The following is a 25,624-nucleotide window of genomic DNA, read 5'->3' as shown; positions in this document are numbered from 1 at the left end:
TATTATTTTTATGGTGAAATCTTTATAATGAATCCCTACAAATGTTGCTTTTGATTTATTAACCAAATGGTGTTGTTTTGGGAACAGGACCTGAACCTGGTACTTGATCCAGTTCCAGGATCTAGGAGAGCAATTTCCTTCGAATAGCATTTCTTATAGATTGATTGCTCTAAAAATGCTGTTGGGTTTTCAGTGCTGCTTGCTGAAGTGACACGAACCTTTATCTTCACTGAGGTAAAGGTGAGATACCTGAGACTACGTTCTTTTTTGAAGAGAAGGGCAAATTTGAGAAAGCCGGGATTAGAGAACCTCATTGTACCTGGGGCAGAGGGAAATCAAAGCCCTTTATCACTGTACCCAGCCACACCTGTTTCTCTTTCTGTATCTGGCTTTCACAGGTATGATCCTCAGGGACTCCTGAAATCTTACTTGCCGACTTGATAATCTTTGGCACACTCAGTGTGGGCCTCAGGCAAGCATTGAACTTTTCAGTATTTGTTCCTTTGCCCCTGCAAAAGGGACAATACAGCTGACCCACAGCTCAGGTTATATAACTAGTTAGTTTCATCTTTTTAGTGAAGTCATACCTAGAATGGTCTACTGGAAATTCAAGAAAAAAATTCAAGCAGCTACTGAACCTTACTCCTTAGCCAATCTAAGTTCTGTTCTTTGCATAGGCACAATGTAGAAGAGAATATTACAGAAAGGAATTGAGGTTATCATAAAGAGTTGGATATACTCAAAAGAATGCTCCAGTTGGGGGGAGAGGGGGAGTCAGGGTGTGGTGGGCAAGAGAAACTGTTGTTTAGGGACTGTTACCAAGTGGTAACTTGGTAAACATGAGAATAGGTCTTTATTTCTGGAAACTGTGCCTTACATATTATTCGTTCCCAGAAACAGATTGCCTTAGTCATGTGCATATTCTTCTCTCTCTCTCTCTCTCTCTTTCTTTTTTTTTTTAAGTTCATTTATTTATTTTGAGAGAGAGAAAGCATGAGCAGGGGAGGGGCAGAGAGAAGAGAGAGAATCTCAAGCAGGCTCCATCTCAGAGCCCTATGCGGGGCTCAAACCCACAAGCTGTGAGATCATGATCTGAGCCGAGGTTGAGAGTTGGATACTTAACTGACTGAGCCACCGAGACACCTTAGTCACATGAATCTTCTTACCAGGATGTCCAGCCTTGTGGGAGGCCGGCCATGGTAGTAGCTAAGACTATCTTACAAGACATCTGGGGTTGTTGTTGTTGTTGTTGTTTTTTAAAGAAAAGTCACAGATGAACAGCATTTTTCCTGTTTTATTTCCCTAGATCGTACAGGATATGGAAATGTAGGATTGGTGATGACAATGACAGCGTAACATTTGCACATAACATGTTTAAAAGCCAGCTGGATTTCTCATTTAGTCTGTGCTTGATCACTCGGGCATGTTGGAGTATATATCCCAGTGAAGGAGAACATTATTTTGCAGGTTAGGTAGCTGTGAATTTGTGGAAAGTCATCCGCTTTACCTCTCTCCATCCTCGACACAGAGAAGTGGGCCTTCTAATGATACCGCTGTTTTGGACTTGATCTTGCTTGTGATTCTGATTATTAGTCTAACTTGATAACTCCCTGAGGGTAAGGCCAATCCATAAGACAATCAAACATTTACTCTGTGAGAATTCTACATTTGCTTTGTACTGTTTTAAGGAGAGGAGCAAGAACTCTCAAGAGCAGTTAGCTTTGAACCTTAAGTCTAAAAAGCATGTGAAGGTAATGCTAGTCCTATTCAAGGGAGGGGGACTATGCTGTAGGTCAGTGGCTCTCACAGTGTCATTCCCAGACCAGCAGCATCACCTGGGAACCTTAGAAATGCAAGTTCTCAGGCCCCATGCCCCGAAACTCTGGGGGTGAGCCCAGCAGTCTGTGTGTTAACAAGCTCTCCCGGGGATTCCAACAGTAAGCCAGCTGAACTTGAGAACCACCGCTCTGATGATTGATTAAGAGCATGTGCACCACTGAAGCAAAGTTGCCTGGGTTCAAATCCCAGCTCTACGCTTACTGGCTGTATGACTGCAAGCAAGCTTCTTAACCTCTTTGTGCCTTAGTTTCCCTATCTGTAAACCTGTGATGGTATCCCTGGCGTTTACCTCTTATGGTGGTTGTGAGGCGTTAGCATGTGTAAAAGCATTCAGGTAGTAAACAGCATGTAAGGGCTAGCTAGGTTAATATTCTGTCAGCAAAGTGACTTGTATTCGTTTGTTGAAGATGGAATATTCCATACAGAGTTAAGGTGCCTTTGCCATTTGAAACATCTCTTTATACCATGCTAGTCCTTGAGGTGAAAATTAGTTAATAGAAAGTGGCATAAAATCAATGAGAGCTTAGCTAATTATATAATAATAATGTGCCTTCACCCTTGTTACTCAAATTGATGTGTGTGTAGTAGTTTACGCTGAGTTGTAGGGCTGTGTTTTCAAATATCCTATTCTTTTCTGTCCTTTTAGTGATAAAAGTTTAAACATAATTCTCTATATATGATATGTTATGTAAGAAGAAAGTAAAAATGCTGCTTTATTATCTCACTTTCTAAAATGATTGGCTTTTGACTTCCATTCTTTTTGAAGTTTAAATTCACCTCATTGCATATAAAGTCGGTTCATCTCTATAAGAATGTCGTTTCGTATCTTAGTTTACCATTAAGTCTAGACATAGGTAGAGGAATGTTCTGAACAAATAAAGGCACAAGACCACAGGCTCACCTTATCAAATATTTCATAAATCTGCTTGCTTCAAACATCTAAATTCTACTTTATCAAGAACATTTCTAGTAAAATGGTGAGTAGTAAGCAAAGTTGCACCTTGTCTAGGGCAGTATGACTGTAATGGGTGCCATCTGTCAGGAAAGACCAAAGCTGGCCACTAGGAGCTCAGATACTTCCTGCTCTTCCCTGGGGGTGAAAAAGAAAGAGACCCACTGTGTTCGCCATGGGTCTGCCTCTCAGCCTGACGGAGTGTCACCTACAAGGGCAGGTGCTTTGGAGGCTGTGCAATGGGAGGGACCATGTAGAGGTGACCTTGCCCATCAACACTAGTTCCACAAGTCTTTGCAAGTGACTTGCTGGTCAGTCAACTCTAGCCCCAAGGTGAATTTGTGAAATTTTCTAGAAATTTCTACATTTTCTAGAAATCTCTTGTTAGGCTTATTAATTGTTAAGAACTTAATTTTCCCAGGATGATCACAGTCTGAGGAAACTCATTCCCTCAGGTTAGATAACACTGAGAATAAAATTATTGTATCCTTGAAGATGGAATGCATATTTAGCATGAAACATGGGGTTCTGTGAGTTGATAGAGAACAAAATAGGCAGTAAATTATTTTTGTAAAAAAATTTTTAATGTTTATTTATTTTTGAGAGACCAAGAGACAGAGTGTAAGAGGGGGAGGGGCAGAGAGAGAGGGAGACACAGAATCCGAAGCAGGTTCCAGACTCTGAGCTGTCAGCACAGATCCTGACTCAGGTCTCGAACTCATGAGCTGTGAGATCATGATCTGAGCCCAAGTCAGCCACCCAACCAACTGAGCTACCCAGGCACCCCAGTAAATTCTTTCAAAATTGTCTCTCTCTCATTTCAGAATCTTCTTTCATGGTGTATTAACTTGAGTATGTCAGTGATCCAAGTAGGAAGTCCAAATAGTCCAGTCATGGCAGTCACTTTGGCCAGACCCTAGGATTCTTTATCCACTGGTTATACATGTTTTAGATAAGATTCAGAAGCGAATCCTTGTATTAAAAAAAATTTTTTTTTAATGGCAGTCACTTTGGCCAGACCCTAGGATTCTTTATCCACTGGTTATACATGTTTTAGATAAGATTCAGAAGGGAATCCTTGTATTTAAAAAAAATTTTTTTAATATTTCTATTTATTTTTGAGAGCAAGAGAGTGAGCAAGCATGAGTTAGGGAGGGGCAGAGAGAGAGAGAGGGTGACACAGAATCTGAAGTAGGCTCTAGGGTCTGAGCTGTCAGTCAGCACAGAGCCCGATGCAGGGCTCGAACCCATGAACCATGAGATCATGACCTAAGCTGAAGTTGGACACCTGTCCGCCTGAGCCAACCCAGCGGCCCTGAGGCTACACTTTTATAGTAAGGAGACTTAAGAAGGTTATGTGTCATTGAAGAAGAGTAAATAGATGTGGGTGAGATCTGACCCACTTCATTGACTTGCCATAAATAATGTCTTTTTTTTAATGTTTATTTATTTTGAGAGAGAAAGCTAGAGCAAGTGTGAAGGGGGGAGGGACAGAGAGAGGGGGAAAGAGAGAGAATCCCAAGCAGGTTTTGTGCTGTTAGCGCAGAACCCAGTTTGGAGCTCGATCCCATGGACCATGGGATCATGATCTGAGCCGAAATCAAGAGTCAGGCACTTAACCAACAGAGCCACCCAGGCACCCCAAATACCGTCTCTTAAATACCTGAGTTATTGGAAACATTGAGGGTGAGCTAATGAAGTTGTTCCTTTTGTTTTTTGTTTGTTTTTTTAATTTTTCACCCTGGCTGGGTGAATATGTGTCAGTAGTGTTCTCAGTCTAAGCAGAGAATATTCTGTGTGGGAAGAAGAGTAGAGCAAGACTGAGAAGGTCCCTTGAGTTCAGCAGATGTCAGCCATCTTTGGTCCCTTCCTGTGTGTACCTTTCACCTCTTCCTCCCTGGCCTTGATAGGAGAACCTGCTCGTGATTTCTGATCACATGCCAGCTCCAAGTATCTTAACACATTTCTGCATCCAGCTGATGTTGGCATTGGTGTGCAGTAGATTTGAACCCTTACCTTATTCTGAGCCCTGGTGCAGTAGTTTTCAACCTGGACCCTGTGCTTTTCTTGACTCTGCTTTTGAGATATGTGGTGGCCAAGAGTGTGTGCTCTGATTGTAAGTTCTGGTCACCCCACTTAATACCTGTGTGACTTTTGATATACCTCACCTCTCTAGGCTCCATGCCCTCAGCTGTAGGAGAGAGACAGTAATAGGACCTGCCTCTCGGGGTCCCCAAGGAATAAAGGAGAGGCTCTGGGTGCACCCTGCATATCGAAAGCACACAGTGAATAGTTGTTGTTCCTTGTCCATTTAGTCCCATCATGTTAAGCGCATGCTCTAGCTCACCTTCTTCCCATGGGACCCAGGCATCGTAGATTCAAAGAACATCTGAATTTGAGGCTGCCTCACTGCTGGTGAGCCACAGAGTTTTCCATCTTTCTGGACTCAGCTGCCAGGCTGTGTTTGTGTATGCCACTGGTCTCCTAAGCAGTGAGGACCAGCGTTCTCACTGCACGGCCTGGGAAGTTGGTGGAGAGACATCACAGATGCCCGGGGACCCGGCATGACTCAGGAGCAGTCAGGAGAGAACGTCAGGCTCCCTGTGTCCACGGGTCTCCACTAAGCCCGAGGAGTTCATGCTTTCCACGTCATGATTGTTAATCCTTCCCGTCAACACCTTCCCCCTTTACCTCAAGTTTAGTTTCTGATTCATGTTTTCCCCTTTTCTCCTCTCTGCTTTCTCTCCTATTGTGGATGATGGACTTGTGTCCCATCCTGCTTTCTCTTGTAATAGAGGCCCATTTCCATTATTATAAACCCTACTTTTTCAAAATAAAAGTTCGTTCTAGCGCTTTCTTACCATCTCTGCCACACTCCTGTCCCAGACTGAGGTTTTCTGCGTCCTTGTTACAAGGCCTTAAGAATCGTTTGCCAGGTCCGTCATCGGAGCTCTGCAGATAGTGACAGCGGACCCCCTTCGCCTCAGGGGCAGCGTGGCACCCTGAAATTCTCACTATGTCTTCATCCTCGAGGGTGCCGCTCTGACATGGACACGTCTCATGCTGCCTTCGGGACATTTTCCCACATTGCTGTCCATAGCGTCTGTGTTATTTCTGGATGAGGGTCTTCTCCAACCTTCTAGATCAGAATTTATGTCTTTTTATATCTTCACTTCAAAGCTTTGGACTTGCACTCCCCTCTTGCTGTTTTCCATGAACACCCCCATTACCCTGCTTACAGTTACCTCAGTCCTGGGGGGTAATCTGTCAACAGGAGGTATGACACATGCACATCGGAGAGCGCTTTAAAGATGGCAGGCCCGAGAGCGGCCCCCCGCGGACCCTGGTCAGCAGCTGAGTAAACTACTTTTAGCTCTACCTACTGTTTTAAGCTTGGAAAAGATGACAATAGAACTTCCTTCTAACTCTAAGCCATGTAAACAGGAAAAATTGTTTCCCCTCAGAAATCTAAAATGTTTAACTTAGACATTTTCACTGGCCTCACAGATATTTGATGGGATAGAAATGCATTTTATTCATTTGCCACAGGCTGTCTTTCATATTGATCTCAGAAGGCAGCATGATAGTATGGAAAACTCCGAATCTGTTTGCTTTCTTCATGCTTGCTAGGCTTTTTTAAAAAAAAAATTTTCTAACAATTATTTATTTTTGAGAGACAGAGCATGAGCAGAGGAGGGGCAGAGAGATAGGGAGACACACACAGAATCCGAAGCAGGTGCCAGGCTCTTAGCTGTCAGCACAGAGCCTGATGCAGGGCTCAAACACATGAACTGCAAGGTCATGACCTGAGCTAAAGTCTGATGCTTAACCTCCTGAGCCATCCAGGCGCCCCTTGCTAGCGAGTTCTTTTACTTACTAGCGTTTGATCTTAGCTGTATGTCTGAAACCTCACATCTGAGTCTCCGTTTCCCCAGCTATATAATGATATGCTGCTAGCTTTCAGGATTGTTGTTAAGGAAAGCAAAGTGGATGAAAGTCTTTTATAACCAATTTTGGTGTACGACATTAGTATTGTGATACTAATCTTAAATTCAGTATTTAATTCTAGTCCTTTTTCTATCCTGTAAAATATGGCACCAGGAGATTTGAATCTTTCCATGGCCAAAGTGGTTCCCCTTCCCTGTCATGGGAATTCCTGGCCATTTCGTGCCAGTGATCCTGGGATGTCAACTCAGATTCAGCATGTCCCTGAAACACATGAAGGGGACTGTCCCCTATCACTACTCTATCACAACGTGTGCGGGAGCAGGAAGAAACACTTACCCCACCTTCCCACAATTCCTAGGGTTATGTTAGTTGAAAACTATAAACAAAAATTATGTCCATATGTATAGATAGACAGAGATACATATATAAAACTACTCCCTGGGTATGGATTCTGAGTTTGCCTACAAGAACCCCAGCCATGGCTCACAGCTGTGCCAGGATGAACTTTAAAATCACTCAACATACACCCGTGGCCATACTGTCCACACGAGGAAGGACCCCACACTCAGCAAGGACTACTCACAGGCCTTAATTAAAAGCAAGGGACTAATGATTACTCATAGATACGATGTGGCTTCTTGTTTCTCATTATTTCATGGGAACTAACATGTGAAGATTATCATGCCCTAATTTTACAAAAAAAAAAAAAAAATGAACAAAGCACAACTTTTTTCTTTTTTTGCTCACATGAATCTTGATTTTAATATTTTCCTAATTCTTTTTTTCATGCCCCCCTTTCTCTCTTTTTAGAGTTCATTTGCCATAAAGGAAGCAACAATATGACTTCCTTTCCCTCCCTCCCTCTCTTCCTTTCCTTCCCTTCCTCCTCCCCCCTCCCTCCCTCCCTTATTTCAGAGAAAGACTTGGCATGAACAACCCTAGCAAGGCCTTTGATGAAATTGAGGGGTCCACCTATATTTGGGAGAAAACTCCTTGCTCTGAAGTGCCCTAGCAGATATCCGTCTCCAGACTGTATTGTGTGTGTGAGCCAGAACCGCGGTAGGCACTGTATGCAGTGTCTCCTAGGTGAACTTGATCCGATGCTGGCATTTTCACTTTAATGCCAAGGCAGGACAGAGAGGATGGGCCAAGAAGGTGGTGTGGTACTCACCACACTGTCTTTTCTCTCTTTCAGAGACTCTGACCTATTTTTGTTGGACACCCGCGTGGTGTGGGCCTCAGAAGAAGGCTGGCTGGAATTTGACATCACAGCCACTAGCAACCTGTGGGTCGTGACCCCACAGCACAACATGGGGCTTCAGCTGAGTGTGGTGACTCGGGATGGTAAGTTTGCTCAGATCGGCAAACACTTTTCATTCGTCTCCTTTGCAACAGTTATGGTAGAACCATGGTTTACAGTCAAGACCACGGCTCCAAGATGACCTCACTGACTATTCCCTCAGAACGTCTATTGAAAAGCAAAACCTGTCCCTGAGGTCTCCAGATACAAGTAGGTGGTCTGAGTTCCAGGGGCCACAATGGGAAGACAGCTAGTGGAGGCAGGGGGGGAGCCTAGTCTACCTCCTGACAGTTGGGTGGGTTTGGACAAGAACCCCTCCAGCACCCTCTTCTCCTGCAGCACCAAAGCCCAGCAGCTCAGGGTCCTCATGCAGGTCCCAGACGGGGCACACTCTGCCTGTGAAGTCGCCTCACTGGTTGGCGACTCTATGATCTATATGATCAGATCTGATCAGATCTATATCATCAGGTCCCAGACTGGGCACACTCTGCCTGTGAAGTCATCTCACTTGTTGGCGACTATATGATCTATATGATCAGATCTGATCAGATCTATATTATCAGGTCCCAGACTGGGCACACTTTGCCTGTGAAGTCACCTCACTGGTTAGCGACTCTATGACCTATATCATCAGAAAGAAAGAATGATCATGTAGGGGGAAGTCTATCCGGGATGGGCAAGCCTTGGGAGTTCACACTACCCCTGGCTCTAATTCATGGAACTTTGGAAGGAGTGTCTTGATTCTGCCCATCTGAGGGGAGTCATCAGGGCTCTGAGAGTGCACAGTGCTCTTCCCTCCTGCTCCTTCTTTGTGGCTGGCACCTGGGTGTCCAGGAAAGCTCAGGTCTACAGCTGCAGGAACAAGTTTCCACGGGTAAAGACAGGTGCGCTGTGCTTTGCCTTCAAGGACTCAATATCAACCCCCGAGCTGCAGGCCTGGTGGGCAGAGACGGCCCTTACGACAAGCAGCCCTTCATGGTGGCCTTCTTCAAAGTGAGTGAGGTCCATGTGCGCACCACAAGGTCAGCCCCTGGGCGGCGCCGACAGCAGAGCCGAAATCGCTCCACCCAGTCGCAGGATGTGTCGCGGGTCTCCAGCGCTTCAGGTAGGTTTGGGTGGAGCCTGGTTTTTCAGGAAGCCTAGTTGGCTCTTGGGCCTCAGCGAGAACAAGGACGTGTCGATGGTTTTAGCCGTCGCATGGCTTCTGCATGGCAAATACAGAAACCCAGAGGTGCCTCATCACAGCCACCAATTATCTGGATGGGTTCCTAGGGCCGTCAGAAGGGACCGTTTGTTATCCAGGTACTGAGTCTGCAGGCTGAAGACCTCCTGAGAGTCTCTTTTTCTGGAAAAGCATCCTTCTGGTTTTTTTTCTTCCAACTCTTCTTTCATTCACATAAAGATCCTGAGGACACCTAGATTTTCTTCTAGTTGCATGACACCTGGGAGGTTGTGGTGCACAAGTAAACTTTGTATAGTTGCAGAAAATGGACTTGCATTTGTTGGTGCTCTTGGCTGAAAGTGATGGAAAGTCAGCTCAAACAGCCTTCTCTGATGGGTTTCGTTGGTTCATTGAACTGGGAAATCGAGGGTTCTGGCTTTAGTCATGGCTGGATCATGGGCTCACATGTTGTTAGGAGTCTTACTTTCTCCTTTTCAATTTTTCCCTTGTTGGTGGCATTCTTAGAAAGACTATCTCTAACATGGTGGTAAAGAAGGCAACCAACAGCTCCAGGATTTTATCACCCTTGGTTACCTCTGCTTCAGGAGAGAATGTCTCTCTCACAGTAGCTTAGTAGATAGCCAGGCTGAGGTCATGTGCTTGACCCTGGAGCTAGAGAATGGGGTCAGCTCCACCCTGCCCCGAACGGGCAGGTGCAAAGGGTGAGAGTCAATTGACACCACTACTTGTCAATTCAGTGGTCCTTCAGAGATGCCCACCCCACCGTGCTGTGCCTTTTTTTGGGAAGTGGTATGGAAGTCCACTCTTCAATGTTTTGAAGTTCACATAGCTAGTAAGTGTTGAATTCCAGCAGAGATCCATCTTACTCTGAAGCCAAGGCTTGTAAGTTCTGGGTTTCCTCAGGCTGTTGAGCCAGCCCAGGATTCAAGCATGCAGTTGAACTTTTGTGGTAGGATTTGAAGCCGGAGATGTTGCTTCCCTTATTACTACCCTGTGACTGACTTTGGGCAAACCTAATCCATTCCAGCTTCAGTTTACTCATCCATTAAGTGGGGATGCTTAACACTTGGTAGATTTGCTGGGATTAAATGAGAAGTGTTTGATTTGGTCCATAATACTCAAAGATTAGTTACCTCCAATTGTGGGAAGTATGTTCTGAGAGCATATGTTAGGATCGTTGGGAAGGATGTAAAAAAGATCTGGAAGATGCATTACTTCCTCCAGGTGACTGTTTAAAAGTGTCCTCATCAGTGGCCACACAGAGTTCATGCAACTTCCCAAAGTACTCATCTTTTCTTTGGGAGGAATGGTCTTCATTTTAGAGTCTGACTTAATAAGGCATTTCTCTCCCCAGCAACTTAGCTGTGGGGCTTTGAGGACCTACCACCCAGGGTGACGTGACATTTTCCTGCTTGTCCTCCTGGTGTTTCTTGGAAGCATTGCCCAGCATGGGTGTTCCTGTGTTTACCACTAAAAACAGTGAGGGTTGGGTTTTTAAAAAACACGAAGAAATGATTGCTTTCCTTTATTCGCTTCAGAGGAAGCCTGCTAAAGAGAGTTAATCATCTCAGTGTTTTAGGCTTCAATTAATGAACGAACTGTGGTCACTTTGGTACTGGGACCCCAGACACGAAGGCAGCTCTGGGAATGCTGATTGCTTTTTAAAATTGAAATTTCACTTGATTTATTCAACACCCCCTCCCCCAAGTACACATGCAAGAGTTTTTCATTGGGAAGACATGTCTCTGATTTGGGTTTCCATAATGTCACCCAATTATTCTTTTCCATGTCCCTTTCAACATTTTTTTTTTCAATTTGATAAGTTGCAATTAAATACGAGTATTAAAGTTGATCGAATGTGGAATAACAGGCAAGTATATCTGCTTTGTCTTGGTCTTCCCTCCCCCACCTCCCAACCCAGCACTTGCAAACGCGCTTCACTCTTTTCAGCGGTAGTAGGATGAGAGAGTTCACAGCAAGTGCCTCTGGCCTCACCTGTTCCAAGGACAACCCCCAAGAGAGTGTGACTAAGAAGGACTCTCCTTCCCCCTTACTGTCTTCAAAGGCCCTCTCAAGCTGGTTCGAGAAATTGCTCAGGTTAGGCCCATTCAAGTGCTACTTTATACATTTAACATTTTCTTCATTTATCCCTGCTATTAATGGGAGCAGATACATAACGGAAGAGGTCACTCCTGGAGAAGGGAATTCCACAAAGATGGTCTGCTACCCAGAGAAATGGGCCATCCGGTTGGACTGTCCTTTTTTCTAGGCCACCATGGGACTAAACCTTCATGTCTTGCTGGACCTTCCTGAACCAGGTAGCTGCCACTGAGACAAAAAGTTGTGGTCTCTGGTATGACTCCAGACAGGACTTTCCCTTTGTAAATCTTCTGGAAGTTAGAAGGGAGAGATTACTTTGCCTCTGCTGCCCCCCTTCTTCAATAGAGTGCTCCCAAGGAATTAATATTTCTCCACAGAAACAACCACCACCGGAAGCCCATCAGAGACCATCCTACATCTGGGCAAAGAAGTTAACATAATCCATCAAATTGCCTGTCATCAGGGTGAAACATGGCAGGGAAATCTGTGGCTATTTTTGGAACAGAGCTGCAGATGCCTGGGCCGGTAGGACGAGTCCACAACAAGAGAAAGGCCAAGAGCCCCATCCACCTCCTCCCCACCACCCACCGGAATCTGCTCTGACATCTGTACTTGGCCTTCAAGCCAGACTTTGCAAACACACGCACTGAAGCGTGGGTTTGGATCGAAGGCTCCTGAATGGTTTTCACTTGCCCTTGCTTCTTTGCAGCTGTCTGCTCCAAATGAATGATGGATGTTGGCTGTGTCACACCTCTCCAGTGGGCTTGGACATCATCTGGACAGCATTGTTTATCACTTTTACACATGTTTTACTAGTGCTGGTCCGAGCCACGCTGTGCCGCCTACTGGCAATTCCAGTGAATCTGGCAGTTTTCAGCCTCCATTTCTCCCGGCCTACTGCTCTGTGACACCCTATCCTCCAGTTCCTTCTCTCGTGTGCTGGTCTTTCTACCTGCTGCCCCTCACCCTCTCTTATAGTAGCTTTTTCTTGGGGTTCATTATTTCACCTACTGGAGGACTGTGACAACACCTGGCCAATTCACTACTGGTGCCATGAACAAATGGCCTTGAGGGATGGATCCATGTGGTGATTCTAGATACCAACCTAGCTAATTTTCCCAGGATGTTTCCAAGACATCACTGAGGAGGGAGCAGTTTTTGGTGAGTCTGAGGTTTTCTGCCCCACCAACCCACTAGCTGCCAATGCTGCGACTTAGAATTGTGCTTTGCTGTGGCAGATGATAGTGTGGGAACTCTTCTGCCACTTTTAACGATTTATGTAAAATTAGATGACCTTTAGGCCTCTTTAATCCTCATGTTTTTGTTGCTGCCACGCACCTCTGCCAACCATCTGTGAATCAACGACTCCTCAAGACCCTGTCTGTCTTTCGGAATGAGTCCTTCATTGCTTCAGATGCTACCAGTTAGCATTTCAGAGTCCTTTCTTCTTCTGTCTCTTTCCAACCCACCCAGACATGTGCCTTTAAGGATCCTTGGGGGGAAATGTGGCTCTGGTACATTATAGATATGCCATTGACCTCACTGATAGTTCATATCTTGTATCTCATGAACTTCCTGATTGGGACCATTCAGTGCACATCCAGCATAAAAGCAAGGTAACAGGACTGCGTCGCTTGCAAAACAGTGGTTTGGGTACTTTATTATGACTGTGAAATCTTGCTGTAGATCTCTGGGAACTCCGGTCTGCAGGCCGAGGGCCTCCTTCTTACAGATCAATGTTTATTTGGCCTTTTAGTTCCTGGCAGGTGTCCCCACTAGCTCCTCATGTGCTTCTGGGGGTTGGCATGCCACAGCTGAGTGGGCTGACCCTCTGTGGCCATCCAAAGCTTGAGAAGAATGGACGTGGGTCAGGGCTTTGAGTTAGCTGTTTATGGTTCTTCAAAGGAATCGGGAATTGTAATTTGTCATTTTGATCTCAACTTAAAATTTTAGGGCCTGCGGCTTGGCTTCCAGATGTCTTGGTCAAGAAGTACAGGCCTGTTCAGGACTTTCTAAAATGAAATCAAGTCTTAATTCTTCACAGCTGTGGCCGACAGGCATGGTGTTAGTGATTCAACAGAGTCATTTCAAACTCCATATTTATAATACTTGACTCTGCTTTACCATGAAGTCCCTTTGGGTAAAAGTTATCAAGGAGTGATAGGCTCCCCTTTACCCCATCCTTAGGTTTACCCTGTGGGAATGTAATAACGGCCAGCAGTGGTGAAGGAAAATAATAAAGAAACATAAACAGGAGCTGCAAAAACCTGAATGATCCACCAAGACCTGCTAAGCCCACGGGCAGGTCCTGGGGGCCAGGAGACTCCGTCTAGGAGGGAACATAGAGAGCAGAGGTGCTGAAAACACAGGGAGTCTTAGTGTTCACGCTCAGTGTTGAAGAGAAGCCTGTGTCTGTTTTCAAGATAGTTAATCTCCACATTCTTTGATAATCGAGATAAAGGCTGAAAGTAGGCCAAAGTCCACCCCAATTAAATGAAGCAGGAGAGGCTGAGATTCCAGCACCCCAGAAGAATGGGACCTCCCGGTTGACTCTCAATCTAACCATCCAGGTTGTAAACCAAGTCTAGATTCTGAAGATCAAGCTCCCTGCCCCCCAACATTCTGTGATGTTACTGAGACCTGAGATCAAGATCTCAGTGTGGTTCCACAAGGCGCTGGGCTTCCTCCAGCACATTCTTAATGGTCAGGTTGATTCCATTGGAGGGGTGGGGCAGGGAGGGAGAGCCAGAGACTCTTGGATTAAGACAGGCTGATAAGGCTGGGCGATCTGGAAGGTGCAGCCAGATCAATGAAGACCAACGTGCCATTTCAACAGCTGCTAATGTTATACTTGCCCTTGTCATTCTAGGAGAGGAGGGAGATAAGAGTAGTCAATTGTTTCTCTAAAAAACCAGTTTTGAGACACCTGGGTGGCTCAGTCAGTTAAGCATCTGACTTCAGCTCAGGTCATGACCTTGCAGTTTGTGGGTTTGAGCCCCATGTTGGGCTCTTCGCTGACAGCTCAGAACCTGGAGCCTGCTTCCGATTCTGTGTCTCCCTCTCTCTCTCTGCCCCACCCAACTCATGCTCGCTCGCTCTCTCTTTCTGTCTCTCTCAAAAATAAAACATTAAAAATAACTTAAAACACGAGTTTCCTCTGGGAAGACTTTTTGGGCTCAGAAGAACGGGGAACACAGTGTGGGGCGTGCCACCTGGTCCCCAGCCCCTGCCAGGTGTGTAGCCTGCTGAGCAGGGACAACAGCTGTGGGCGAGCCCAGCACTGCTGAGCAGGCCTGTGCAGAAGCCCTGGCCGGGGAGGCGGCCACCTGCCTGCTTCCCTCCTTCCCACTCACCTGGTTACGTGTGGTTGCCTTGACCTTGTCCCTGGTCTGCCTGTCTCCTCTCTCCATGTCTTCCCTTTTGTTTCTCTCCTGTCCTCTTCTCCTAGCACTGGAAAGGATGGTGGGCAGGCCGCTTGGACACCTGGGACCCGGCTGGCTGCATGTCTCCCACTTTGGCATGATGGTCCCCACCCTTCCCACTTGCTGCCTGCCGTGGAAGTCAGGATCATTGCTGGGCCCTTCCCTTCTCATCCAGGACTCATTCCCCTGAGAATCCCCTGACCTTTGGTGCCTGGGAAGCCTGCATTTCACTCCATGTAGCCAATAAGCTTCAGAAATAAGCCAGTGGTGGGGCCCAAGCTCTCCCCTCCTACGGCTCCTTTGTGCTTTACTGTCTGCATGGCTTTTTGGAGATGGGTGGCGGGGGGCAGCAAGGAATGCTGGATGTCCTCCTTAGGGTGTATGGGATGTGACCCTTGTGTTCGGGACAGAACAAACATGTGGTACACATGGCCACTGCCTAGGGACACGGATGCCTTGAGGAGGTGCCAGGCCAGCTGGCTGCTTACAGTGGGTCAGAAGCACTCTGTCCTCACTGTGCTGAGCAAGAGAACTGTCTCCCTGCAGTGTCCTGTGAGGCAGTGGTGGCCCCCACTGTCACAGGGGCTCACCCAGGCCCCCGTTAGTCCCACTAGTTCTTGTCTGTAGGTGAGCCGCCCCTCAGGCATCACAGGGAAGAATGGAACGTAAGGTCGGGGAGTAGAGGCTGTCACCGATGAAACTGAGTGTCAGGGCCGCGGGCCAGAAGCCGAGAAGACAGAGCAGCCAGCCAGAACTGAGGAGGCCGTGGCAGTCTGGCCGTAGCTGTCCAGGTGAGAGAGGCACTGGAAGGTGAAGCGGGGGCCGAGGACAAGTGAGTGGGTCAGCGAAGAGCTGTGTGTGGTGGGACCCACCACGTTGGCCTCCAGTGGCCCATCCAGACGGGAACAGCCACCCCCACCCGCTCCCAGCAGGACTCTCGGATGTGGGAGTGAGGTGGTGTCTGAAGCGCCGGGATGAGACGCGTGTCACCCTACCCTCCTGCCCATCAGCCTGGACTCCAGGGAACATACCTCCATAGAGCTCATTCTGTGCTGCCCTCTGCCCCTCCCCCCGAAGCCTCTGCGGTGCACCTGGCTCCTGCACTACCCAGATCGACGAATAACACACACACCTGAGGCTTGGAAGATTGACTACTCCAAAGCAGCCACAGTGCAAAACGGGTGGCCCTGGCCACTGGGCATGGGCATGACACTTTCTGTGCCACTGGTTTAATGGCCCAGAAGGCCTGGAAGAGATGCAGGTGTCACTCAGCAAAGTATGGGAAGAACGGAGGCTTAGGGAGAATGCATTGTGTGTGGGAGCCTGGCCTTTGTCCCAGCCCCGCTCTGCTCGTCCTTGTTTCCAACCAGGATGGTGCCTTTCCCACAACAGAGCCTGGAAGATTTTGCCCAAGGATCTTCATTTGCGGGGGGCAAACGGGCAGGGCTGTCTTAGGTCTTTAAAGGTTCCCCCCTTCTCCCAGTGTGGGGCATCTGAAGCTTTTAAAGCTTGAAAATCTATGGTGAGGGCTGGGGCGCCTGGGTGGCTCAGTTGGTTAAGCATCTGAACTCTTGATTTCAGCTCAGGCACGATCTCACGGTTTGTGAGTTCAAGTCCCGTGTCAGGCTCTGTGCTGACGGTGTAGAGCCTCCTTGGACTCTCTGCCTCCCTCTCTCTCTGCCCCTCCCCTACTTGCACTCTCTCTCTTGGAAGGAAGGAAATGTGTGGTGAGGGAAAATGTTTCTCTCCTATTTAAAAGTAGACCAGGGAGCTACGTATTTCTGGTTATGAAAGAAATTAATCCTGGGGGCTTTTATGATTGTTAGATTTTGTCACCTGGTGACGGTTATTTGCCCCAACCCATCTATGGCTGGGCCCTGCTTATCCACGGTACTCAGGACAACCCCCTTGGGCCTGGTCTGGCTGGGCCAGAATCCTAGCTGGGCTGCTGGGCACTTGCCCTGCCCTCTGCTCTAGGCCAAAGAATCCCCTGGGATGAATGGAAGACAGATTTCACATTCTGTGTTCAACTTTGAGAAACCTAGATTCCTTGAAGATGTGTCTCAGCTCCCAGACCAGCCTTTGCCACATCTGCATGCCAGAATGCCCAGATAGCCCTGGTGGCAGGGGACCCATTTCCAGTGATCCTGGCTTGAGGGTCTGAGAGAGGGCTTGAATTCCCTGATGAGTCTCACGATGCATCAGACAGAGGACTGTTGCCCTTGGGGAGGTTTGTGTCAGCCTCGGGTCTGTTGCTCTGGTTTGTTTGTCTGTCTGTTACCTCTGTCCAGCAATAGGGCTTCTTGTTTCTGCCTTCCCCTTGACTGGCGAGCCCACCTGGACAAAGTCGTGTTGCCTTCCTTTCTCCCACTGAGAATTTACTGCATGAACTTTCACTGGGCCTGTCCAGACCATTCATCTAAACAAATATCAAGGGGCCAGGGCAGGAGAATGTTTTTCTGCAATCTCTCAGTCCTTAAAAACAAACAAACAAACAAACAAACAAACAAACAAACAAAATGGTGCATGGCAGTGTAATTCCACTGTAGAACCCAGGGCACCGACCCCTGAGTGGCAGACACAAGTATTTTGAGGAGCATTGACCTTCACAAATATTTATATACTCTCAGCCAGCACTTAACATGGAGTTATAAGGAAACTTAAGTGTGGCTTGAAAGTGTCTGTAGGAGGAAAAACAGGAGAGTTGAATTCCTCCCTTTCCTCTCTCCAGCCCCAATCTTTACTTAACAACAAAAATGCCAGTGTCTGGCTCTAAAAGAAATAGCTGTTCTTACAGAGAAAGTTCTCTTTGTTGAGCTTTGAGAGAGTCAAATTTGCAGGAGGCTCACAGACAGACCTACTGGTGAAGGTAGAGAAGCAGAGTCCTGCTCTATGACATCATAGTTGGTCTTTCTGGCAGCCGGCCCTCATCCCGAGCCTATCTAGGGACCCACGAGTTGGAACTATTAGGAGATTTCATGGTTTTTATAGCTCTGCCAGGATGTATATTCTATATTATACTGTCCATGTTCATCAACCTGGGAAGGAAAAGTATCCAGAAATCTCTGCCTTTCACATGGCGAACAGTTCCAAGCTTGACTTTGGAGAGATCATGGTCCCCAGCACAGAGAAGGCATTTGGGGGGAAGTTTACTTTGCGGGGACACAGGCCAACTGATGTTGGGTGGGGAAAACTCCAGACTGAGACTATAAGTAGGAAGATCATATAACTTAGCATCTAACCCAAGAAACCTTCAGGAGCACAAAGAACCAGAGCCTTGGAGTCTTCAAAAGGTTGACCCCTGCTCAAAACTGGCAGGAAAGGAAGGAATGTGCACCCGGGAGGCCCAGGCCTGGGAGCCGCACACCCCCCCTTCTCCCCAAGTGCGTGAGCAGAGCTTAGGCACATGGCCACACCTAACCGTAGTAGGAAATGTCCAATAGCTGTGTGCCCAGGGGGTAGATGGAGGATATGGGTTTTTACTAAACAGACAGCAGCCCTCACCAGGCTGTTCTACGATAGGCTGGCCAGGCTGCTTCCTCGGGGACTTTGCATTTGTCATTCTCACCGTGCAGGTTATTCTTCCCCCAAATAGCTTCCTGCCTTACTCCCAATATGCCTGCAGGTCTCTGCTTAGAAGACATGTGAACAGAAAGACAGTCTCAGTAACCCATATGAGATAGTGACCGTCACTTCCCTTGCACCCTGCACTCCCTATCCCTTAACCGTGGAATAATAATTTAGCTAGTCAAGGCCCTTCTTGGCTACATGGAAGAGAAACAGATTCTAATCAAAGAGCAAACTAACGTAAGAGTATCAGGAACTCCTCCAACCTACAACCAAACACAGGGAATCAAGTGATGAAGCTGAGACCTAGTCACAAGGAGAGTGTGGTTTGGAATGCCATTACCCTGAACACATGGCTGCCAAGCTGCCCATTCTTGGCTTTCCCTTGGAGTCCCTTTCTCATGGGTTGGGGATCTGCCTGGCATTAATGAAGTCATGAGCCTGTACTCAGTTGCCAGGGAAGAAAGACAGGAGCTATCTTGGGGGGGATCGGGCCTTGATTCTCACCTGTCTATGAATTCCCATCTCATTCCAAATGAGAGGTGAACCTGGGAGCTGGGTGGCCCAAACGAGAAGTATCCACCATAGCTGGGTATGGAATTCGGGGTTGACAGCATCATTCTTATGGTATTAAACCTTTTATGTTGTATATTTTTGTTGCTAGGAAGTTTGCTGTCCATGGGGCACCTGGGTGGCTCAGTTGGTTAAGCATCCAACTCTTGATTTCAGCTCAGGTCATGATCTCATGGTTGTAAGATCGAGGCCCACAACAGGCTCTACGCTGAGTGTGGAGCCTGCGTGGGATTCTTTCTCTCTCTCCCTCTCTCTCTGCCCCTCCCCTGCTTATGCCTGTTCTCTCGTGCACTCTCTCTCTCTGTCAAAAAAACATTTAAAAAAAAGTTTTCTGTCCATCTACCTTATGTTCCTTTGTGGATTATTTTCTTTTTATCTTTGGGTTGCTTTTAAGCATTCCTCTGCATCTAATATACTACAGTTTCACCACATGTGGCCAGACAGGAATTTATTTACTATGCTTAGGATTCATTGTGCCTTTCCAATATAAAGATGTTTGGTTTTCTTCACTTCTAGAAAATCCTCCCCCACCCCGACACTTTATATATTCAAATATTATTCCCCCATTATTCTCTTCAGAAATTCCTACTAGAAATACACGGGAATTTACATTCTGTCTTCCATTATCTCTTTATAGGAAGAGAGTCCTATTTTTGAGCCATTTCACTCTGGGCTATATTTTGGGAAATTTCTTCAAATTTGTTGCTCAGTTCTTTAATCCTGTCTTCAGTTGTGTCTAATCTGATGTTTAAACCATCTATTTCATTTTTATCTTCAACGGTTCTGGTTTTATAAAGTTCTATTTTGTTCTCTTTCACATCCACCTATCATTTTTTCATGTTCTTTCTCCATAATGTTTTTGCTGTAGCATTTCTATTTCTTTATTTCTTCCATTATTTTAGGTATTCTTTTTTGTAATCTCACTCAGACTACTCTTATTGTGGTCTCTGTGTATTCTCTTATATTCTAAATTTAGGGATAATTTATTCCTTTGTGTGCTTGATTTTTTTCTTGAGGGATTGTTTTCAGCAAGAGGTTTGGTCTTGCCTGGTAATGGTGGTTTGTGTGTGTGTATGTTTAAGCAAGAGTCCTCAGTGCTCTTCTCTGTGAAGACTTCCCTTCAGCATGGCCTTGTGTTCAGTTCTCCCAGGTACTTGAAATTACAGCAAGAGTTGTTCTGCAAGGTGAAAAAGGCAGGTAGGGAGCATGAAAAAATTTAGAATTTAGCAGATCACCTCAAAAAGGTAGCCTCTCTCTCCTCCCAGTGTAGGTGACTGAGTGGAGTCAGTACCATTTGTCTCTTCCCCTTACAAACTCGTGTGTCCTGTCTTACTTCGGGCCAAGCTGTCCAGGAGCACAAGTTAATAGGGAACCCAGTTCAAATAGGCTTTAAATAATTAGGCAATTTACTGGCTCATGTGATTAAAACAGGCATGTGAGTGACCTCAGGCTCTTGTATCCATCAAAATCCATTTTAGATTAGGAACCTTTCTCTGGAGTCCTGCCTTTCATCTCCCTGGAACACTGCTACCAGATTGATCCTGTAGAATCATAGCTCTGAACATAGCGCTCCCTGGCTCAAAACCCTTCACACGCTTACCTAATGCCTCTGGTAGAAAGTCCCAATCTTTCTGGTTGGTGTTCCAGGCCGTTCATGTCCCATTTTATTCCTCCTGATAACTGACCCTTCTCCGAACTCCCAGTGGGATTTGCCATCCGCACTTGCCTGGAGCGTCTATGCTGTTCTGTATTGGAGTTACTTGTGTACATGTCTCATACCGCCCCTTAGATTCTCTAAGTTCCTGGAGGACGTAAGCCTTGTGTAACCTCTCTTCCTGTTTCCCGCGGTCAGTCTAGCGGAGGGCATGTCACATTAGAGCTGTTCCAGTCAACCGAAACAAATCCAGGCCCTCCCCTTCTTCTAGGTTAGGCCAGGCTCGTGGCTCCCGCATTGCACAGGGCAGGTAGGATACTTCAGATTCTCACGGGGCTTCCTGTCTTAGGAGTCAGTGCTTTGGTGCAAAGGGCTCAGCGCTGGAAGTGAGGCAAGGGACCGGTGCCAGAGTGATTCCTGCTGCAGCGTCTCTCTCTCTCTCTCTGATGACACTCTCTTGGTTAGGCCCTGCTCCATTACCCTTCCTTCCGGATGCTTTCCTGACCCAGCTGTCCTCACAGCCCCTGGACAGTTTTAGGACTGTGTCTGTTTGAATGATAGCAAACCCTGCCTGGGTGTGGCTTTTACTGTGAATACAGTGCCTTCCAGGTCAGGAGCCCAAGGGGGGTCTGGGGGCATCTGTAAACTCTGTCCGTAGGCCTTGCACATAACGGGCTCACAACGATCATCTGTCGCTTGAAAGCATCCATTCAAGTCAATAATTACACATTGTGTGCCAGTGTGCCCGGCACCCGCCCTGGCGTGAACAAGATGGCATGAACGAGACAGCCAAGCGACTGGGCATGTGACAGAGCTGTTTGGTGACCGCCTTTGTGTCTAGCAGGGGCCAGGTTCGCGTCTGTCATGAGCCCCGTACTGGGCCTGGGCTGCAGCAACCCCTCCCGGTGTATGTTTTCAAATGAAAGAATGAGTGGGTTAACGGGTGCATCTTCTGATCTCCTCTGACAGATTATAACAGCAGTGAGTTGAAAACAGCCTGCAGGAAACATGAGCTTTACGTGAGCTTCCAAGACCTGGGATGGCAGGTGAGTTTTCTGGACAGCAAGGCGGACAGAGGTCCCTTCACAGCAGCCCTTTCCTATCTTAATGGAGCAGCTACCATCAAAGGGAAGGGCTGAGGCGATTCCTTGTGTGAAGGTACTGGGAGCCTTTCCAAATGCCTGGGCTTCTGGAATAAGGCAGAGGAAGGGCCAGACCTGCTTGTGCACCAAGAGCCCCCCCTTCCCAGGGAGCCTGGTTGCCAAGTTCTGTGTCTCTCAGGATCCATACTACCATCCCCAGTGTTCTTCTCCCATTCTTTGCAAAGTCCACAAGGCATGTGCTTATTTGGGCATTTAAACAAATTGTGTGTATGTGTGTGTGTGTGTGTAAGATATTATTTTCAAGCTCTACACCTAATGTGGGACTCGAATTTACAACTCCAAGATCAAGAGTCGCACACTCTCCTGACTGAGCCAGCCAGGCGCCCCACCAATTTTGTGTTTTGAGAAAGCATTGGAGAAACTGCCCTGACAGTTCTCCAATGGCTACAAACTGACTCACCTGAACTATCTAGAGGAGCGCAAAGGCTGAGCCCCACAGCTGAGAGCCACCACTAGTTTATGAGCAAATCCTCGGTGACAAGGGATAGGAGATACCATTTACTGCACGCAGGTGGCATCATGAGGAAGGCATACTCGAGGCCCCTCGAGGGGGCCAGGTGCAGAGAGCCAACCACCTGTGTGCTTCCCGGTCTGGCAGGTGGGCAGCAGCTAAGGCCCTGCAGGCTGTGGAAGGAGCGAGGGCTCTGGAGCCAGACAGACCGGGTTCACATCCTGGCTTTGCCACTTGAACGTGAACTTGGCCTCCCTGTGTTGGTCTGCGTAGCTGTGCTACGTGAGGAATGCCTTCTCACAGGATTACGAAGAACACAGATGATAGAAGGAATGTATGCTCATCACATGTCATGTCCCTTTGCTTTCGACTAAGGACTGGATCATCGCACCCAAGGGCTATGCTGCCAATTACTGTGATGGAGAATGCTCCTTCCCACTCAACGCACACATGAACGCCACAAACCACGCGATCGTGCAGACGCTGGTGAGCTCCTGGGGACCCCTTTCACTTTAATTTTCTTTATGTTGTTTTTTTTTTTTTTTTTTTAGAGAAACAGAGCACAAGTGGGGGTTGGGACAGAGAGGGACACAGAGAATCTGAAGCAGGCTCCAGGCTCTGAGCTGTCAGCACAGAGTCCAACGCAGGGCTTACACCCACAAACCGTGAGATCATGACCTGAGCCGAAGTTGGACGCTTAACCCACTGAGCCACCCAGGCACCCTCCCCACTTCACTTTATAGGTAGGAGTCAGCCAGGGTCAGGTATGGCTTCTAACAGTGCCTCTCCCCTTCTGTTTTGGAACAGGTTCACCTTATGAATCCTGAGTATGTCCCCAAACCGTGCTGTGCGCCGACCAAACTGAATGCCATCTCGGTTCTTTACTTTGATGACAACTCCAACGTCATCTTGAAAAAATACAGGAATATGGTCGTCAGAGCTTGTGGATGCCACTAACTCAAAACCAGTTGCTGGGGACACAGATGCTGCCTTGGGTTCCCAGATGACATCTGCCTTAAAAACATTCAGAAGCACAGCGAAGGGGGGAGGCGAGGCTTCGAAGCCGTTCAGTGCTGGTTGGTGCCTTACCGCCCACAGAAGATTGTAAAGGGCCTCGTTAATAATTCGCTCACACAGTAAATAATGTGAGTAGTTGTTGGTCTATAGGAAATGGAGTTTGGATGTCTGCAGTATGAAGTCTGGTTAACTAAAGAAACATAACTTTGAAGTATTCCCCCCCCCACACACACACACCCAACAAAAGAAAAAGAGCCCACTGAAATTAGTTTTAGCTTTAGATCAAGCTATTTGTGGCATTAGTGTCTAACAGTAAATAGGGAAAAATAATCTTAAAAGGAGTATTCTCGGCTAAAGTATCCACCCCTTCTGTAGTGTTTGTCGAAGGGAGACCTACAGATAATGGAAACTGGGGGGAAATGCCTCTGTTCACAGATTTCATTCCCAGAAAAGTTGGTTTCATGTAGGATCAACAGCCTGAGTCGTCCCCAGGGCTGCGTGGAAGTGCCTTGTCTCTGTCACTGCCGTTAGCGTTTGTGCTGGAGTTCTGTTGGTGTGAAAATATACTTATTTCGGTCCAACAAACGATGTCATTTCCACACCTCGGTCCCCTACCCCCACCCCAACATTTGCTATTTTCTCTGCTAACACCATAAGTGGGGCGAGTTGGGCATTGCGGTGAGGCTACAGGGGGCCAGAAGCATTTTTGACAGCCGTCACTTTAACCGTGTCACATGTGAAAGCCATTCTGTGCCTCTTCTCTTCTGGAACGGCTCTTGGAAAAGCACATTAACTTCGGGAATGTCGGCTTTAATAGTTCACCTATCTCAGTAAAATGGCTGTCTGCCTTTTACTGGACAGCATGCCGGGTCGCAGGGTTAGAAGCAACAAAGGAAACAAAATGAGGAAGGAAGCCCCCAGCCGCTAGGAATGGGATGGGCATGCCCTCATGAACCCGAATCCCATTTTCTCTTGTAGAAAGTAAGACGCCGATGAAATCGTAGAATGTTTTTAAAGTGTCTTTTTCACAATCATGTACTAGGAAGCCAATTTCATACTAAACTGATTAAATAATACATTTATGATCTAAAACTGTTTGCACTTACAGCTTTTTTGTAAATAGAAACTATAATTTATTGTCTATTTTATATCTGTTTTGCTGTAACATTTAAGGAAAGACCAGACTTTTTTTTCTTTTTTTAAAAGAGTTTATTTAGAAAGTATCATAGTGTAAACAAATTGTACCACTTGGATTTTCTCTTAATACAAGACTCATGATGCAAAGCTGAAGCCACTCATGAGGATTGTGCTTCTCTAGAAAGTTGGGGTTTTAAAAGAACATCTGTGAACCATACATAATTAATAAAGATTTCCTTTAAGGCAGAGGTTGGCCGAGATCCTGCTCTGTTGTCTTCTGCCGCAGACAGCAGAAGTGGTCTTGTTTATCAGATTCCCACCACCAGTTACTGTGTGTCCACTGCCCGCACCCCCCGAGCATGGGAAGCGGGGCAAAGAGTGTTGGAGAGGGAGGGATTACGAGAGGTAACTCGATGGCAAAGAACATACAGGTACATTATCTTAAGGGAGCCTCGTCCGATGGGTGCTTATTTTCGAGTGTGACAGTTAAGAATGCTTAACACGTAGGATGGCGAGGCTTGCGAGAATGCCGGTATTGGCAGTGACTTGGCCTGTGTCAGCCCTGACCCAGCCAGCCCCACCTACTTCAGTCTTTGGTCTGGAGGCCAACTTAATCCCGCTCCTCATACAGCAGAGAGTAGACCTCTTCCAAGGCAAAGTACAGTTAGCCTCTAAAATGACTACTCAGAAGCAGAACGTGAGGCTGCCTCCAGCTTGGGCCCTGTTGCTGAGCAGGAGGGCCACCCTGGTCAGGAGACCCGGGGCTGGGAAAGCTCGCCTAAGTCCTTTTGCCCCCCTGGTGGCAAATAACCAGAATCTTTCTATGAGTTAACAGAAGAGTCAGGACAAGTCTTGTGAAACTTTCCGTGCCACATTTTCTGTGGGAGATGTCAAATCTTAAAGTTCACATGGACTCTTGGCTGCATGAGAACCTAACTAATAAATCTTTCACCTGTGAGTAACAAACAGAAGCATACACACACACACACACACACACACACACACAGATTATGGCACCAGCATTGTCTTACTCAGGCACACGTCAGAAGTACCATTGCTTTCATTATGGCTGACCTCTCGCGATGAGAGTAGTATTAACAGAAACAGCAAAGCCAGGGGTGGACGTGAAGGTATCTTCCAGAGGTGTGGGGTTTCTGTGTTTAGATCTGCTCCAAGTTACTGACCAACCACCTTACTAACAAGTCCGTTATGACCTTAAGATCAGCAGAATATCAATACTGCCACCTTTCCAGAACTTGTGGGCAGTTCACAAACGATGCTTTAGATGATACTTTCACCAGAATCACTCAGGAGCCAA

General features: G+C 47.0%; 1 protein-coding gene across 1 annotated transcript in view; it reads left to right on the top strand.

Moving 5' to 3' along the window:
* Positions 1 to 24,552, top strand: part of BMP6 (bone morphogenetic protein 6) — a 158,429-nt gene extending 133,877 nt beyond the window's left edge. The window contains exons 3-7 of the mRNA XM_042985756.1: positions 7,935 to 8,083; positions 8,947 to 9,144; positions 21,508 to 21,584; positions 22,528 to 22,638; positions 22,960 to 24,552. Coding sequence (XP_042841690.1) covers positions 7,935 to 8,083; positions 8,947 to 9,144; positions 21,508 to 21,584; positions 22,528 to 22,638; positions 22,960 to 23,109 — 685 coding nt within the window. The 3' untranslated portion in view covers positions 23,110 to 24,552. The remainder of the gene's footprint in view (positions 1 to 7,934; positions 8,084 to 8,946; positions 9,145 to 21,507; positions 21,585 to 22,527; positions 22,639 to 22,959) is intronic.
* The last annotated feature ends 1,072 nt before the right edge of the window (positions 24,553 to 25,624 follow it).

This window comes from Panthera tigris, chromosome B2 (assembly GCF_018350195.1).
Source record: "Panthera tigris isolate Pti1 chromosome B2, P.tigris_Pti1_mat1.1, whole genome shotgun sequence".
NCBI classification, from domain to species: Eukaryota; Metazoa; Chordata; class Mammalia; order Carnivora; family Felidae; genus Panthera; species Panthera tigris.
Note: the sequence above shows the minus strand (reverse complement) of the source record. Positions and strands in the feature narration are given on the sequence as shown.